The sequence below is a fragment of the Hibiscus syriacus genome, unplaced genomic scaffold, assembly GCF_006381635.1.
Source record: "Hibiscus syriacus cultivar Baekdansim isolate YM2019G1 unplaced genomic scaffold, ASM638163v2 tig00110163_pilon, whole genome shotgun sequence".
NCBI lineage: Eukaryota > Viridiplantae > Streptophyta > Magnoliopsida > Malvales > Malvaceae > Hibiscus > Hibiscus syriacus.
The window spans coordinates 692,250-710,143 of NW_024062610.1; the positions used below are offsets into that span (position 1 = coordinate 692,250).

Genomic DNA, 17,894 nt, shown 5'->3' on the forward strand with positions numbered 1-17,894 from the left:
TAATTCACTTCACCTTTAACACACATTAACAAAATACATTTGATAATTCTTACATTATAATCGAAACATTTACATAATATATTTTAATTTATAATAATAATAAAAATAAAATATTTATTATTAAACAAAATACGTGGCAGTCGAGCTGGCGAAAGGCGCGTCCCCGGGGATGCGCCTTCCACACGTGGCATCCAACTCAGCGAAAACACGGGTAAAGCGCATCTCCGGGGACGCGCCTTTGTCAACTCAGTAGAAAGGGTGCTACTTCGAGAAATATTGGTCAAACGGTGTCAGAAAGGGAATATTAAAGAAAATTAGTGTTAGTTATATCAAATAGCCTGAAGGGATGGCCTTACCTGCCCTACCCCGCCCCACCTTGCGGGCCGTCTGAGGAGTAATCAGCAGCTATGTCAACGTAGTCGTTGCCTGTTGTGCCATGAAATCATCGTCGGAGTTTAATGTTAGAGACGTAGCCTCCTCAGATTCATTGGGCCTCAGTTCTTAGGACTTCAAAAATCAAGCCTTTTAACATTATAAAAAAACCAATACTTAAAAGAGAAGATTCGGTTAAATAAGAGAAGCCCAATTCTTGAAACCAAGAGACCAAAACCTAATACCCATTGTCTTGCAAGGAAGAGAGGGGCGGACAGCCAAGGAAATCCCAGTATTTGTCTGCAAGAAAAAGTAGAAGGGGGGACAGATCATCGAAAGACAACAATTGTTTTCTGACAGGGGCTCTTTCGAAAGCTCAACTCCCGCGCTTCTTGGTCTTTCAAACGACTGTGGAAGTCACAAGAAAATCTGAACACCAAATCCTAGATTCTTCTATAATCTTAGATTCCAGGTCAGCATCTTTGTCTACTCAATGCGAAAGTACTCCTGCCGGCTTACTTTGTATTTTATATCGATTTTTCTCTACCCTAATTGATCTGTATCATGAAATTTTGAAATGGGTTTTGAGTTTCAAATCAAGGAAATGCAAGCTTAAATTCTTTGTAGTGGAACGTTCTTTTCTTCTCGGGGATGCATTTTGGGGTTTTACTATCTATTTATTGTGGGGGGTGTATTTCCTTTTTTTTTTGGGATTGTAATTAACTAGTAGTTGAATGCAGAAAGAAAACTGACAGTTAATTTTTGAAAGGTGCGGTGCAGTCAAGGTTATTCTTGCTCGGATTTGTATTATGGCGTACCCTGGGCATCATGGTGCAGAGAGAGAGATAGTTCAGGTTAACCCTACCCCAAGAAAGCCCAGGATTTTACTCGCAGCTAGTGGAAGTGTAGCTGCCATAAAGTTTGGGAATCTCTGCCATTGTTTCTCAGAATGGGCAGAAGTTAAAGCAATTGCCACGAAGGCTTCTTTGCATTTCATTGACAGAGCATCACTTCCTAAGGATCTTAAGCTTTACACTGACGAGGAGGAATGGTCTAGTTGGGGGAAAATAGGTGACAGTGTTCTTCACATCGAGCTCCGACGATGGGCTGATATTATGGTCATTGCCCCATTGTCAGCAAACACCCTTGGCAAGGTAACATTATTTGGCCACGTTTTGGTATTTTTTTGTTCCTGTATGTTGTACCTCGTATTAACTGTTGAAAGGACGCTAAACATTATATGTTCGTGTCAATGAAAAGAGCATTGGAGACGTTTGGAGAATGCGATAAAGTCTCCTAAGTTGAGTGATTTGGATGCTTTATGTAGCTGTAAAAAGATCCAAGTACTAATTTGATTCTTTATGTCAATTATATTTTTGGTTGACCATGAGTTCACAATTTTGTGCTAAGCAGAAAATTAGTTTCTTCTGCTGTCATATGCTTATTATATTCCCATTTTGTGAAGCAGGTTTGTTGCTTAAACAATCATATTGCTTCTTCTCTTGAGCATTTTCTTTTTCATCTTTAGTATCTGCTATTGCAGATTGCTGGTGGATTATGTGACAATCTGCTAACTTGTGTCGTACGAGCATGGGACTATAGCAAGCCAATGTTTGTCGCGCCGGCTATGAACACTTTAATGTGGAGCAACCCTTTCACGGAAAAACATCTCGTCACAATTGATGAGCTTGGAATTTCTCTCATCCCACCTGTCTCAAAGCTACTAGCTTGTGGGGACTATGGGAATGGCGCCATGGCAGAACCTTCTCTAATCCACTCAACTGTAAGACTATTCTTGGAGTCACGACCTCAACCAAGTTACTGAAGAACCTGTTTATTCGCGATGAATAACAAACACTCTATTAGTTGTGTCGTAACCCATTTGATTCAGTATTTGAGTGTGTTTCTGTTAGCTGCAAAACAAGCTTAGTCTGTATATTTATACAGCAGGAAACCTGACCTTGTAAGTTGATATTTGATGATTTGCAGAATCGTAATATATATATATATATATATATATATATAGATTAACTATTGTTTGTGCCCCCCCACCCCCCGGCCCCAAAATTTACTGAGCCACAAAGATTGGCCGTGTGGCGACTGGCGACACAAGTGGTCACACTGAGAGACAGCGTCTGATTTCTGAGTCAAAACCACTACACATTTAACCATGGTTATCCTGGCCACACCTGTTAACAAACTGATACTGGTTTTAATATTTATCCGATCAATATTATATATCTTGTATTGTTCCATATCGAACGTAGTTATTTCTTTTTCCATTATTTTTTTAGTTTTCGGACTTTTTTTTGTTCAACAAAATAAAATAAAATTTTATTGGGAGTGAATGAAAAAGTCTCCTGCTTGTCCTTTCTTCTGCTGCAAAAGAATAGTGTATATATTTTTATATATACACAGACGCATAGGGATGAAAGAATAGGGTTGACAGATAAAGAAAAGTAATTTTAATGGCTTTTTGGGTATTGTTTATTCTTTGCAAGTAGGAGCAATTACTACTGCTATTGGTATTTGGTTGTAGATTATAAAGTATATGGAATAATAGAGAATTTGAGGAAAAGAAACGAAAAAAAAAAATGAAGAGATTGTATTAATGGGGTTTCCAGAATCTTGATATTGGTCAATTTGTTTTAGGGTGTTGTATAAAAAATGCATATCTAGGGGCATTCTTTGAATGAATTCTTTTGGATTCAATAGACAGGCGTCCATTAAAAAGGATAGCAACTTAAAAAAAAAGCCATTGGAGATTTTTGATGGTTTTATTTTGAATGAAAGCTTGTTGATAAGGAAAGATTGATGGGTAAGACGAAGAAGCCTCAAAAAACGAAGCAACTTTCAGTAGCATTAGCTGAGGCTTCATCAGCAGGAGAAGAAGCACAACAACAATCTCAGCCTCAGACTCCTAGAAAGAGAGGCAGACCACGAAAGATTGTAGAGAGAACAGAAAGTGAAGAAGTAAAAGAAGAGGAAACAGCTGAAGTTACCGAGAGCCAATCAAAGAAACTAAAAACTTCTGAGGAACAACAACAGAAGGATGATGATGATGAAGAAGAAGAGCCGCAACAAGAGCAAAATCCACAGGTAAAGGCAGAGGCATCATCAGCTTCGATGGGAGGCCCGAAAAAAGGAGAGGGACAATCAGTATCACCGAAGGAACCTCCAACAAGGAGAACAAGGAGAACAAGAAGAAAAAGCAAACCCAGAAAGAGCAGCTAAAATTGCTTCAATTTGCCTTAATGAAGTCTGGTAAATCCATTTTTCCTTCTTGTTTACTACACACTTGTATGGTATCTCCAAGAAAGGAAGATTAAAATTATTTAGCTTTTCATGTTTGAGTAAGGTGAAGTTGAAATTTCCAGGTTTCATGATGAAAGCTTCTTCGTTTCATCAAATTTATTGCTCTATTCATCTGTTCCAAACGTGGACACAAAAAAGCATTATGCAAAAGGCTTTGGTTTTTCTTTTCTTTTCTTGATTGCAGTAACTGGGCTTTCTTAACCATCTTTTTTATCCCATATATTTTTCTGTGTAAACAAACAAAGATTGAAAGTAGGAAAGATAGCTTTTATTCTTATACCATTACATAATTTACCATTACATAATTTTTATTCTTATACCACTACATGAATTAAATCAGGTTAAATTGAAGTTGTTTCAACTATTAACATACATATTTTTCTTGTTAAACTATTTGCTTTTATTCTGATTATTATTATTACTAGTTTAGTTGACTGTATGCTTTTTTTTTCTTTTCCATGTTTATAATACTGAGCAACAAATAAGAACTTATTACTTAAAAGGGGAAGAAAGACTACTGTATTAATAATAACCGGAGTGGCAAGTGAATACAGAGTTGGTATAGTGGCGCGTGGGATTAGTTTCAATTTGAGGCACTGCTGGTGGACAAAAGTCAAAACACTAGTCTAGTTATTGCAGGAAAAAGCAGCAGCAACAGCGAGAGGCGAAGAGTTTTTGCCACTTTCCACACCCTGACGCGCTCTTGCCCGTGGAACCCCCTTATCTGTACCCTGCACAGCTTTTTGTTAAATAATCCCCATCAGAAAATCTCAGCAAAGCCACTGTTTGATTGAAGTTGCCCACTGAACAGAATCTCTCGCCAGATCATTCTAATCTCAAACATATGTTAAGGATAACCCTGGCTTAATGTTCACTGGGGCTTCGCTAGAATGGAAGATTGTGATTGTTTTTCCAAGTACAGTTTTCATGCTTAGAAACACTCTTTGGCAATTGGCACCAAATAGATTAGTTCAGTTGATTTGAGATCCATTAATGCATTATCGAGCATTAAGATTCAAGTCTGGCTAGCAATCCAATTTGCAGAGTAATTTGTAAATATTAGTTTTAACCTTCTTTGAAGCATGTGGGATACTAATTTTAGGCTACAAGAGCACATGCCAAAGCCAAAAGCTGAGCTGAACGTCGTGATGTTGCTAAGCACTGTTTGTAGGGAAAATATGTTGGATGTAAGTATTAACTAGTATGACGGTGCGGTTGGGCTCCAACACAGCTCTTGCTGTCATCCAATCACACGTTTGAATGATTTGATTTAACATTTCCAGGGCCGCATTAGCCAATATGGTTATTGTTTGATAACATCTCAACAACAGAAACATATGGAAGGAATAATAAAGTAATCTGCAATCGTTTTTTACCATAAAAATGAGTGATTGGAAAATGACAAGTCAGCCATCTTTAAGATTATAGTGGGAGATTAATTTAGAAAATAAAAAAAATACGAGCTAGTCAGACAAAAGGGACATAACATTAACAGGAACGATGAGGACATTTCCCAGTAGGAACATGACCCACATCTTAAAGTCTTGTGCTGCTCGACACTATCCAAGTCTTGTACTTGGCTTTTAATTGTGCTTTCCATTTTCAATTAATAGCATTCACTGTCGTTGGAATCAGGTTTAGGAATCGGACTTTGAGCTACAAATTTAAAGCAATTGATTCATATAACTATAAATGTGATGTTTAATAACCCAGGTTTTGAAATTTTGCATAACTCTATCCTCATTTGTACTAAAAACACATAACTGAGCCACTTGCATGAGCTCGACAGGTGAAATGGCTGAAGTCAATTGTTTTCGGGGAAGAATAAAGGTACGGGCAGAAAACTATCATTTGAATCAGATTTAACCCATATGCATTGTCACCAAAAGAAAAACTGTTAAAAATGCAAAGAAAAATACATCTTGAAATGGATTCTGCTGGCACATTCTCCATCATCGTCAACTTTGATGTGGTAGAACTATAAAAAGATCAACATTATAGAGCAAGGGCAAGCCAAGCAGTTTTGCAGAGAAAAAACAATGCTAATAACAATTAGAGCAAATGACACAGCATCCACAGCATGCTGCACCCTTGATTTCAACGAAATCAGGCTTCCCAATGTGATAAATATTAAATTGTATCTAAAATTCAAATTTTAAATGTTGATACATTAAATTGTCGATGTTTTAAGTGCTCGTTCGTTTTTATGAATTTAAAATTAATTAAATTATTATATAATTATATTTCAAGAATAATAAATTAGATCATTAACTATTAAATTAAGGCTTCGCCGCCATTTATTTTGAGAAGGAAAAGAAATCCAAGATTCACCATAAAGACATTATCTAGCTTCCCTTTTCCGTAGTGATGGCACGTGTCCCTCCATCTTGTTTGTTTGATTGTTTTCATTCATCCTTCAAGGAAAAAAACAGGCAGGTTGTTTTCCTACAGCGTTTGATTTTTTTTTCCGGGGTGGAGTGAAAGCCGAGAAATGAGATGAGAATAATTTAATTCTCTCTCCAGTCCCCTCCCTCTGTTTCCATATTCTGTTAAACAACATGGAATGTATAATCCAGTTCTGATTACAGATTGCGTATGAGAATAAATAATCTTTTTTTTTCTCTCTTTTCCAAACCAAGCAAAGGAATTAGCCCAATTTAATTGTTTCGTTTGTTAACTTGTAACCGCACATTTCCTTTTAAAGCATTGGAATTAGATTCACTGCTTTTATCAGTCCCACTTGAATTCTTCGATCTGTCTCTTGGTTCTCGAGATATCTATTTAATTCCACCAAGGGAATTCCCAAAATACAAGTTGCCTTCTGCCGCTCCTTCTTCTCTCCTTACTTTCCAGCTTCATTTTCCTCCCGGTTTCATCGTTTCTCCTCCTAATTTCCGGCCAAGATTAAAAGCTATCCGCGCCGTAGGTTATATTCTTTCATTTTTTTTATTTTATTTTTTATTTGCTTGTTGCATGTTGAATTTAGCTTTTGCATTTTGGAGCTTATTTTCTTTGATTGGTTGTGGTTGAGAATGAGGGAACTGTTTGTTTCGTGGAAGTTTTTATTTCGTTGAACTTTTGTTAGTTTTGATTAATAGATTCGCATTTTCGGTGTTAATTGGAACATATTTTCGAAGATTCTCAGGCTCGGAACTTAACTTGGTGCATACTACGTGATCTTTTGATTTGTCTCCTGAGGTAAGATTTTAAGTTTCCGTCTAAATATCTACAGAAAAATCTCATTGTTTACTTTTACTGGTCAGTAGCCTCTCTTATGGCTTCCAAATAGTATATGCCTTTAATAGCTACTTTAGTTAATAAAGTGAGTTTTCAGAAAGAAAGAAAAAAACCACAAAGTGCTGGCCACCAGGGTTTATAATAATTTTTTCGGAATAATGCTTGGTGGCGTGTGTTACAAGTTAATATCAATTACCTGGTTGGTCTCTATGCTCTAAAACTTGCATTCTCGCAAAATTCTTATGGTGACATGTCATGAGTTTTGAGTCGTGAATATCTAACTGTTTTTTGTTATTCAACTTTTTATCTTCATTGTTAATTATCTAAAATAAGGATCAAACAGAATGCGGATCATTGTTCATTCTACATTAATGCTAATCTGGTTCTCCCTGCTAATCCATTTAGGTGCTAATCAGTCAGAGTCTCGCTACTTAATGGACTATGGTGACGGGGCCATGTTAGGTGACAAAGTATTACAATCCCATGGTGGTGAGAAACCACATGTATGGTCATCTTCTGAAGGAGGATGTAAAATTGATATAGGAAAACAGATTTTCTGCAACAGATCATTGAATATGAGGAATATTGTTGCTGTTGGATTTGATATGGATTATACCTTAGCTCAATACAAGCCTGAGACGTTTGAGTCCCTTGCATATGAAGGCACAATAAGAAAATTGGTATATGATTTGGGCTATCCTCAAGAGGTTTGTCAACTTTCCACATTTTGTACATCATCTTGGAAAGAATGTTTCCAAAGTTTGAGTGGTATGTAGAGGCATGCTGATAAGGATAAAATTTGATGCAGTTACTAGAGTGGACATTTGATTGGAAATACATGGTCAGAGGTTTGGTCCTTGACAAAAAGAGAGGCAACATCTTAAAGGTTGACTCACTTTCTGCTATAGATTCTCCATTGCCAATTTGATGGAATATTTATCCGTCTCTGTCATCCACTTTGCTTGAAAACAATCTGTATTTATGGTTGTCTTTTACAGATGGATCGACATAAGTATGTGAAAGTAGCATATCATGGCTTCAAAGAGTTGTCCAAGGAAGATAAAGTTGGCATCTATGGGAATAGGCTCATACGGGATACTTTTGATGAGCCAGATTATGCCCTTATAGATACACTATTTTCACTAGCTGAAGCATACATGTTTGCACAACTTGTTGACTTTAGGGACAAGAACCCTGGAAAAGTTCCCGAGTAAGAAATTTTTTCCTGCTTATCATGTATTATGTACTTTTTGTTAGTCTTAAAAGTTCTATATTACCAATTTTTTCTACTCTTTTGGAATATTATAATAATTTTTGGAGACCTATTATCAATTAGGTGGTCATTTATTCATCATCACTGCAGTAAGTAGTCACTGCATGTAGAAGCATCTATGAAGATAATATGTTTTAAAATACCGCATTGTGGTTGGAATTTAGATATGATCCAGCTATATAGTTGCTGGACATAAATGTAATAAACAAACTCCGTGGTTTGATCCTTGACTGCAGCATATAGTGGCAGAATTATTAGGTATTTGAGTCTTAATTATTTTTATCTGGTTTTGTATATTAAGCAATGCCTACTATATATGATGCTTTCAGATACTTTCACATGTACAAAGATGTTCGGGCTGCCGTTGATTTGTGCCACCGAGATGGAACCTTAAAGCAAATGGTTGCCAAGGATCCTAAAAGGTAAGTTGAAAAGAGGTGTTAGTATTATAATTTGGTTTACAAGTTACTACTAAGTTTCCTAACCGTTGTGAATCTCTATTTAAATTCACAGGAAGACTTTAAAATGGGACAGACTGATCTTTGTTTGAGCATACCTTGTAATGCATTTTGTAGAGGTTTTCATATAGTTTTTTCCATTTCATTGTCAGGTACATCAATGAGGATACTGCTATAGTACCTATGCTCAAAATGCTAAGGAATTCTGGACGTTCAACGTTCTTGGTGACAAACAGGTAGATACTTCTTGGTGATTTCAAATTTTAATTGTTTAGGCCAAGGGTAATATGGGATTCAGTGCAAAATTTCTAGTCTTTTTTTTTGCCCCCAGTAGGAGAAAACATAATGTACATATTCTACGGATGGTTTTTTCTTTCATATTTGAATGATTCTTGAGGTTTTTTTTCCAATTGAAAATGTTATATTCATTACCTATTTGATTTCCAGTTCCAAAAGGTTGTGCACAACAATCAGTTGATTCTTGATTATATCTCTTGCAGTTTATGGGACTACACCAATATTGTAATGAATTTTCTATTTGCATCGCATGCATTGGATGATGGTATTAATTGCAATTTTGATTGGCTCCAATATTTCGATATTGTCATCACTGGCAGGTCATTTTTTTTTCATATTATAGATTGTGAATGTTGGTGTTTTGACCCTTCACAATTTGCACTTATGAATTGGTTTCAACCAAGTTTAACATAATCCTAATATTAATTTTGGTTTTATTAATGTATGGCACATGTTAGGTCAAATTCTATGGTTGGTACCTATGTTATGCTTAATTATGGATTTAGTACCTATAATCTAATTTGTCAATTTAGTCCCTGTACGTTTCAAAGCTTGAAAATTCTATCTTGACTTTAGTAATACAGAGACAGTAAAATTAACTTACACGAGTTAAAATGATAAATTGGATAACTGGAATTAAATCTACAACTAATCTATAATATAGAGGCTAATGGCATAATTTAATTTAACAGCTTTAACAGCTACTGTATGGATAAAGGCTGAAATTTCAAAAATTGGAAAGTACAGTGATTAAAAGATTAATAGATCAAATTGAATTACAGGGACTAAATTCATAACTCGTACATAGTACAAGTACTAATCATAGAATTTAACTCAAATGTTATCTGTTCTATACTTTGTTTTCTGATTCTGAAAATGAAAGCATTCATACAGTGCAAAACCTGGCTTCTTCCTTGACAACTGTGCCAATATTTTTGAGGTTGAACCTGAGTCTGGAATGCTCCTCAATACTGACAATGGCACTCCTATGCCTCAGGTTGGGTGAAATATGCTTTTCTCATTCAGTATTCACTTAGCAGAGTGCTTTTTTAATCGTAATTTACTGATCTAAGCTTTATTTTGATAAAGGTGGGAAATACTTCACTGAAAGTGCTGCCAAAGGGATTAAGCAAAAGATGCAGAGTTTTCCAGGTATTTTGAATATTGTCTAGTACTAAAGAGTGGATTTCTGTCTTTACCAAATTTTCTTCGAACTTGTCAGGGAGGCTGTGTTGGTCATCTACATAAGTTGCTTTCAGTAGAGTCAAGTTCACAGGTGATTCTTTATTTGATTTGTTGTATCATTAATGACTTGTTGACTTCATAAGTTTTTTTTTTATTTTGGATCATTGTATCTTTAGTTTGTTGAATTACATACCAAGTACTCTACATATTTTGGTCCCTGAGTTAACTGGTGGCTTTTGTTTCATTGTTGTCCTCATAATCTAACTCGTCTCGTGCTTATATTATTTTTTTGAACCCTAGTGATTATATATATATTTTTTGAAACTCGCGTGATTATATTATTATTATTTTTGAAACCCCTCGCGATTATATTAGGTTGTCTATGTTGGGGACCATATCTATGGAGATATTTTGCGCAGCAAGAAGGTTCTTGGTATATCTATCTCTCTACTCCATTTCCCTTTTTGTTGTAGCATCTAAATCGATCATAATTGTTTAATTTAATCATGTGAAATTGAAAATTTGGAGCTTTAAACCCATCTGAGTAGGAAAATTCTAATATATCAAAGTCTATGGAATAAAAAGAGGTTTGGTTTAAAGGGGTTTGTATTATTAATGCCGAACTGTTAGATGGAATTTTGACTGCTATTATCTTTGCCTAGACTGAAAATATCCAATTAATTATATTCAACACTTGAAATGCAGAAGAATGTAGGAACGATAAATCCTGAATCAAATGCAATGTTTATACCTGATAGAATTAGATGATATTAATTGTTATATTTGCTTGTACAAGTATGCAATATTTCTTATGATTTCATTGTGCTTTTGGGAACTCAATTTTGTGTCATCAAAATTTATATATTTTATTTCCCTTTAACTGTATCTTGATCATGATTTTAAAATAAGCGAATAATATATATGATGCTGACATTGTTTCTCTTGATGCATGAGAGCTTTGAATTCTGTAATTTTTCTATGATTAGGATGGAGAACAATGCTTGTTGTTCCAGAGCTTGAGAGGGAGGTCGAATTGCTTTGGGAATTAAGAGAGAAACGAAAGGTGGATTTACATGTTTGATGTTTGTCATGGTATTTAAAGTTTGTATCAGACTGCTTGGGTAATTTATTGTACAACTTTATTTCATTAAGAAGAATGTGTTGTAATCACACAAGTGGCATAACTTGGCCGATATTCTGCTTTTGTCTTGATAGGAATTCGTTAGTCCATATCTATATTGTCTCATGGTCCAGCTATCCGTTTAGTAAGATTTGAGGGGAATTCAGCCCAAAACATGTAGAAGCTTTAAAGCATGAGAACTCTTACTACGTTCCTGTTTTATAATAGCATTTTATTCCCTTGCAACTGATCGATACATGTACTTTCATGCAGCAACTAAGGTTGTTGAGGAATGAGCGTGATCTTGTTGAAGACCAAGTTCATCATTTGAAGTGGTCTCTCAAGTAAGTACTGATTTTAAGATTTTATCATTCAAATTGATGTCATCAATTCTGCTACCCCTTAATGATGACTTTAGTACTAATACACCTCCAGTTTTCACACATAATGACGAAATGAAAAATTCTATTTCAAATCATTACTACAAATGAGAATTTTCATCTTTGCTTTAGTAATTTTTTATTATTATTTGTGTTGGTTCCTTTTCCTTTCATTCTCATTTTAGCAAAGAGTTGTTGTTACTTAGATTTGAAAGTCTTCGTGATGATGAAAAGCGGAATATGATTTCAACTCTGGGTGATTTGGAGGTTTGGCCTTTAGACCTTGATTTATTTTAATCTAGTGGCAGATGGAAGGTTTGAAACTGTTTAATGATATGAATTTCAACTCTTTTTTAACAGTCTCGAAGGGATCAAGTGCGCCTTGCTCATCAACAGGCTCAACGGGATTGTCACCAAAAGGTAGAACAATTTTTTTTCATCTTGAGATTATTTTCAGATGTCAAGGGGGCTATCGGGCTTAAGCGGCCATTGAATAAAGATACTTACAAATGACTTTTATTTGTTAACAAAACAGTTCCATAGGATATGGGGGCAACTCATGAAGACTGGCTATCAGAACTCTCGCTTTGCTCATCAGGTACCTACCATCACCTTCTTTTGATAGGGGTTTTGAAGGATTCCAAAAAACTTCCTAGATTACTGTATCATTTATCACTTGCAATTTCCTATACACTTGGCTCGATGCAGGTTGAGAGATTTGCCTGTCTTTACACAAGCCAGGTCTCCAACCTAAGCTTGTATTCCCCAGACAAATACTATAGGCCAAGTGAGGATTTCATGCCTCACGAATTTCATATTCTTCCCATGTGAAAGCTGTTCCTACTTCCTTTGCCGAGAACTGAAGGTAATGCTGTCTGTCAAAGAAGCAAATAACTTGTCTTTCGTGTTTTGATGCCATAGAAATAAAGCCTCAACCTCCGTCATCTTACCTAAGTTGAGGAGCTTTATTGTACTTGGATTTACCCATTTACATTCGCACTTGATAGCAAAAATATCTGTAGTCATTGATCCTCGTTTAGAACATACTGCTGTTTTCTGGATCTTTTATTTTCTTAAAAATAATGTACATTCAGTTGCTGGTGTTGGATATTATCTTCTAAATATGTGGAAAAAAAGATTGTGCTGTTAGACATCTAATATCACATCGTTTAAGTGTGAATATAATGAAAGTATTTCTTTGGATGTACACAAGATATGTAACTGATTATAACAATTTGAAAATCGCTGCCTGTGAGCAAGAGATTCCAGCTTCAAGTACATTACTGTTCAATGTATTATCAGTGGTCGTATTTTAAATTGATGGATAAATTACACATAGTATGACATTGCAGTTTTGGGACTAAGATGTCCACTCGCCCAAAACCAACATACTGAATGGATAGACTTGAGATCATGGAATTCAGTTCTGCACCGGTACCGTTCTAGTAATAAATTGAAACACTTCAAATTTTTATTTCTGCTCTCGTTTAAATTCCCGTATGGATGGGTTAATTCTGGTCGCATTGACTGAAGTATTGTGCATCGGTTGGTGTATGATTAAGGTTGAAAAAAAATCAAATGATCATTTATTATATATATATATTATACATTTTTTCAATTCAATTAAACAATGATTTCACTTATATTATTTGACTGTAAATTTATAAAACAGTTTTGAAATTAATCAATTTTTAAGGGTAAACTATTCCAATTGACCATCTAATTATCTAGCATTTTTACTTTTGCCACTGATCTTTTAATTTTGTCAATCTGACTACATAACTATTTAATTGTAGTCAATCAAGCCACTAGCCGTTAATAGTTGACAAAAATTGATACATGCACAACACGTCACAGGACAAAAGAAGATGGACTGACTCTTCCACTTGGTCCAATCACCGGGCCAAGTCTAAACTTCTGAAAGACAAGCTTCAAGTTGCGGTTCAAGCCTTTGTTAGCAAGGGACTTCATGCTCACATGGATATTGAAGAATTCGATGAAGTTGAAACAACTTCAGGATCAATTAATGACACAACTAGAGACAATCCTGAAAATATCTTTAAAATCCCTTAAAGGATCAATTTCTAAATGTTACAATTTTTCAATACTCTATTGATTATTTGTAATATAATTTAAATGCATTATATTTGAGAATTAGATTGATTATTTTATTAGGAATTAAGATCAAGTTAAAACATTATTCCTAGTTTATTATTATCTTATTAGGAATTAGGATAGACTCGAAACATTATCTTTTATTCATTAGTCATTTTACAACAAGGACTTCTCACCCTATATAAAGGAGGCTCCTCCCACCATTGTAATCACATATTTTCTTGAATATAATACAATGAGAGTTCGTTTTTGCAAGTACTGATTGTCTTGTGCCTTCGAAGCATTCTTCATCATTAAGTTCTTTCAAGTTCTTCGTAAGGGAGATCTTCACACACTGGTTTGCCTTCTCATTGCGATTATGAGGGCTGTTTAGAGCCTATTATCGAGTTTGCCTAGTCAATTGCAACTAGGAGGGTTCGAAGGACAACTATCTATCAATCATCATCATCATCATCATCGAATCACCATTCTCGTCCATCACCAACAAAACCCTAACTTGGCTAAGTTATTCATATCATATTATTATTATTTTCCCTTATCTTTATTGTTTTAATCTTATTCTTCTTATTTGATTTCTAGCAAACCCTAAAAACCTTAATTGCCACTATCCATCCATCTCTTTCCCTTTCATTCTTTGATCGAGTCTAGATCTTTCTAGGTTTGATTCTTCAACGACGAGAAACATTCATAACTCCGCTGCCATTCTTTATCAAAAATACTGATGTAATATTAAGCAAATGTCCAACCACTGAGCCAAGTTTACTTCTTAATTTAAAGTAGACATATTTTATTTTTATATATATTTTGTATCATAATGTATAAATGTCACACCCTGATTTTCATTGGAGTTGATTTGAATTTAATTTTATTTAATTTTGGGGAATATTTTGTAAAGAGTTAAAAATTTTAAGGAAGTTTTTAAAAACCCTAAAAGTTTAAGGACTTATTCTCTGATTTGATCAAGGTTGGTCAACAAAGGATTTTTTTTAAAAAGGGAAGATATTTTCAAACATGTGGTTAAGGGAGATTGAACCCTTAACCACTAGCATGGGTAACCATGCCCTAACCATTAGGCTAAGCCACTATTTGTGTTTACTTATTGTAAAAATAAATTTTCTAGAATATTTCAATTGGGATTTTAAATCCCTAAATTTTTCCTCATTCACAAACGAAAAATCCCCAATTGAGAGCTTTCATCATTATTTTTCCCTATCATCGATTACCGCCATCTTCGTCGTCCGTGACTTGCGACCAAAATCCAACTGGTCGATCGTCGTAAAGGTCCGTCGTTCGCTGCAAATCGACCGTCGAAGGTTCTCAAGAGAAACCAAAATCATCTTCGCTATTTTCTTTATTTCACGCCGATTTTGACGACCGTTCACCACACCGCCCTCACCGACGTGTTCACCGTTTAACCGCTAGCAAAGCCCAACCACCCTTGCTATCGTTAGCCATTAATCACCATTCAAATGTTTGACGAAGAACTAAATTGTCGTAGTTGTTTTTTCTTAATTTCTGGTTGATTACGACGTTCGATCGTCGCATCGTCACTAGGGTTGTAAATGAGATGAGACAGATCGCGAGCTACTCGAGATCGACTCGATCAAGGCTCGATAAATACTCGAATCGAATGGACTCAACTCGAGCTCGACTTGAGTTCTTAACGATCCTAAACGAGCTACTCGATATTCGACTCGAAAAGCTCGTGAGCAGCTCGAAAAAAATGCTATATTATAATTTTAGATTTTTTAAAATTACATTATTAAAAATATATTAAAAATACACTATTGATAATTATAAAAATTTAAAAATATATTAAAAATTCTATAATACAACTAACCTCAGATTTTAATTAATGTCCTTGTAATAAACCTTAAACCCTAAATCTTAAACCCTAAATAATAAATTATAAACCATAAACCATAAGCCCTAAATTATACTTACCTCATAAATCGGTACCAAGTCGATTAATTAATATATTTGCAATAAACTCTAAACCCTAAATCCGATTATGTGATAGAGGTTAAGTTATGCACATGAAGGTAACATACAAATTATGCAAAATGATGTTATGTGACTCCTAAATAAATCAATCACATACTTATACATAAACATATCAACATGCAAAATAAATATACACAACTAATTAAAGAAAACAATCCTGAACAGGGACTAAATTAAGAGAAATCTAAATGTGAGGACTAATTTAAGCTAAATATACTAACTTTAGAATGACGATTAAATTCACGTAAATGTAAAATTAAACTTACAAAATCGGAATTAAACCAATGACTTAAATTCAAAATGCACATAAACTATGGGGTCTTATATGCAATTGATCCTATTCGATTTAAGCTAAAATAATATGGAAAATAACATAAATGACACACAAACATTTAAAACAAATAAGAAAATTTAAACAAATGTGATTGAAATACAAAAATTAAAATATAACATACTAAACTATAAATTTATTAAACATGCATATACATATTAAACTAATGACTAAATTTAAATAAACGTAAAATTCAACATACAAATCAAGAATTAAATTAGGGATTTACAAAAGGGTGCTCAAGTTTGGGGGACTATAACTTAATTTACCAAAAAATTAATATGAAACCTCCAAGTTGTAATTAGTTTATATTAAGTTGACTGCTCAGTTTGTCTCTTTCTGTGCGGAAAAATCAAGTCTCGTCTCCCTCTTGAAGCTTATGTTTACAGCCATAACAAAGCAAACAATGCTAAAACCTATCTTGGGAAGGTTCGCCTCACCTCAACATCATTTGTGCCGTATATCGATTTTGTTGTTTTGCAATACCCTCTTGAAAAGCGGACTGTTTTCTCTCGTGCTAAAGGAGAGCTTGGTTTGAAAGTGTTTGTTATTGATGACCCTTCGATCGAATCATCGACTCCTCTTCCAGCCACGGAGGAAGCAGTCCCAAATTCATTTCCCAAAGAGAAAAATGGTAAAAGACATACATTTCATCATCTTCCAAATACAAAGCAGTCGGAACAACATCAAAAGTTTACTACAATGCCTCCGCAACAACAGATGACTTATGGAGTACATGAGATGAAATCTGGACCGCCACCATCAAGAGCCGTTCATATGTTCTTGGGTTCATCATCACAACCACTTGATTATGCTCTTAAAGAGACAAGTCTATTTCTCGAAGGAGGACGAATTGTTGGAGGCCGAGTCATACGAGGAGACAGACCAACTAGCACCAATGACCTTGTTGAACAGATGAGATTCCTTTTTGTGCGAGTGGTGAAAGCCCGAGATCTTCCTTCAAAGGATGTGACTGGAAGCCTTGATCTGTATGTCGAAGTGAAAGTTGGAAACTACAAAGGAATCAAAAAGCATTATGAGAAGAAACAAAATCCAGAATGGAATCAGGTGTTTGCCTTTTCAAGGGACACGCTACAGTCATTTGTGCTAGAAGTTGTTGTCAAGGATAAGGATTTGGTGAAAGATGACTCAACAGGTGGAAGAAAGAATAAATAGAAGAGATTCGTAAAGCTGCTGAGAAGGAAAACGAAGGAGGAAAAGGCAGCATGAAGGTGAAGATGGTGCTTACAAAAGAGGAGCTCGAGTTGTTGTTAGTGAAGTGAAGAATAAGAACAACAATAATGGCGAGTATCGGTTAGGGGAACTTTTGGCTGAAATGGAGAAAGCTAGATCAGTTAAAGTGGAGTGTTGTTTGAGGCCTTCATTGGAGAATATCATGGAAGATGAAGAAGACGATGTTATCAGTTCATGAAAGCGTCAATCCATCCTTTTGTAAACTATTATTATACCCTTTTACTTAGCTAACATTTTTTGTTTTGGATCTTCGGGTTAGTGAGTGATGAACCGAGTTAGGCCTTAGGAGTTTTTGGCTTTGAAAATAGATTACTATCTCTTTCTCTTTTTTACTGCAACCTTGATCTGGAGAAGGAGATGGGGATCGGAGTTGAAGGTGGGGTGTGAATTTGGACAACCCTATTGATGTTACTATTGCTGAGCTATTTGAAAATAGTTCATATCCCACATCGGTGGTTCTTGGGGAATAAGGGGGTAAAGAGAGTGTATAAAAGGGGGATGAGTTTCAACAATTGAAAATTAACCCGTCTTTGAGCTTCAAACGAGCTTGAAT

General features: G+C 35.1%; 3 protein-coding genes across 8 annotated transcripts; all 3 read left to right on the plus strand.

Annotated features, from left to right (window-relative positions):
- Positions 1–356: 356 nt before the first annotated feature.
- On the plus strand, positions 357–2,354 carry LOC120216670 (probable phosphopantothenoylcysteine decarboxylase). 3 transcript variants are annotated; one of them, XM_039214023.1, is made up of 3 exons: positions 357–844; positions 1,142–1,526; positions 1,916–2,354. In XM_039214023.1, exons 2-3 carry the CDS (start codon positions 1,182–1,184, stop codon positions 2,195–2,197), a joined length of 627 nt encoding a protein of 208 aa, XP_039069954.1. In that variant the 5' UTR covers positions 357–844; positions 1,142–1,181; the 3' UTR covers positions 2,198–2,354. The 3 variants fall into 3 exon arrangements, with proteins under 3 accessions (XP_039069954.1, XP_039069956.1, XP_039069955.1); XM_039214025.1 differs by having other exon boundaries at positions 1,153–1,526; XM_039214024.1 differs by having other exon boundaries at positions 1,158–1,526.
- A 308-nt stretch (positions 2,355–2,662) lies between these two features.
- LOC120216671 (parathymosin-like) lies at positions 2,663–3,829 on the plus strand. Of its 2 annotated transcripts, XM_039214027.1 has the most exons (3): positions 2,663–2,738; positions 2,822–3,419; positions 3,450–3,829. In XM_039214027.1, exons 2-3 carry the CDS (start codon positions 3,187–3,189, stop codon positions 3,604–3,606), a joined length of 390 nt encoding a protein of 129 aa, XP_039069958.1. In that variant the 5' UTR covers positions 2,663–2,738; positions 2,822–3,186; the 3' UTR covers positions 3,607–3,829. The 2 variants fall into 2 exon arrangements, with proteins under 2 accessions (XP_039069958.1, XP_039069957.1); XM_039214026.1 differs by having other exon boundaries at positions 2,822–3,819.
- Positions 3,830–6,359: 2,530 nt separating this feature from the next.
- Positions 6,360–12,790, plus strand: LOC120216668 (5'-nucleotidase domain-containing protein 4-like). 3 transcript variants are annotated; one of them, XM_039214020.1, is made up of 17 exons: positions 6,360–6,613; positions 7,330–7,631; positions 7,733–7,810; positions 7,923–8,134; positions 8,527–8,619; positions 8,808–8,891; positions 9,156–9,272; positions 9,847–9,949; positions 10,042–10,104; positions 10,175–10,228; positions 10,513–10,570; positions 11,124–11,200; positions 11,531–11,601; positions 11,844–11,904; positions 11,998–12,057; positions 12,173–12,235; positions 12,346–12,790. In XM_039214020.1, exons 2-17 carry the CDS (start codon positions 7,359–7,361, stop codon positions 12,466–12,468), a joined length of 1,590 nt encoding a protein of 529 aa, XP_039069951.1. In that variant the 5' UTR covers positions 6,360–6,613; positions 7,330–7,358; the 3' UTR covers positions 12,469–12,790. The 3 variants fall into 3 exon arrangements, with proteins under 3 accessions (XP_039069951.1, XP_039069950.1, XP_039069949.1); XM_039214018.1 differs by lacking the exon at positions 6,360–6,613 and adding an exon at positions 6,825–6,885; XM_039214019.1 differs by lacking the exon at positions 11,844–11,904 and having other exon boundaries at positions 6,370–6,613; positions 12,346–12,425.
- The last annotated feature ends 5,104 nt before the right edge of the window (positions 12,791–17,894 follow it).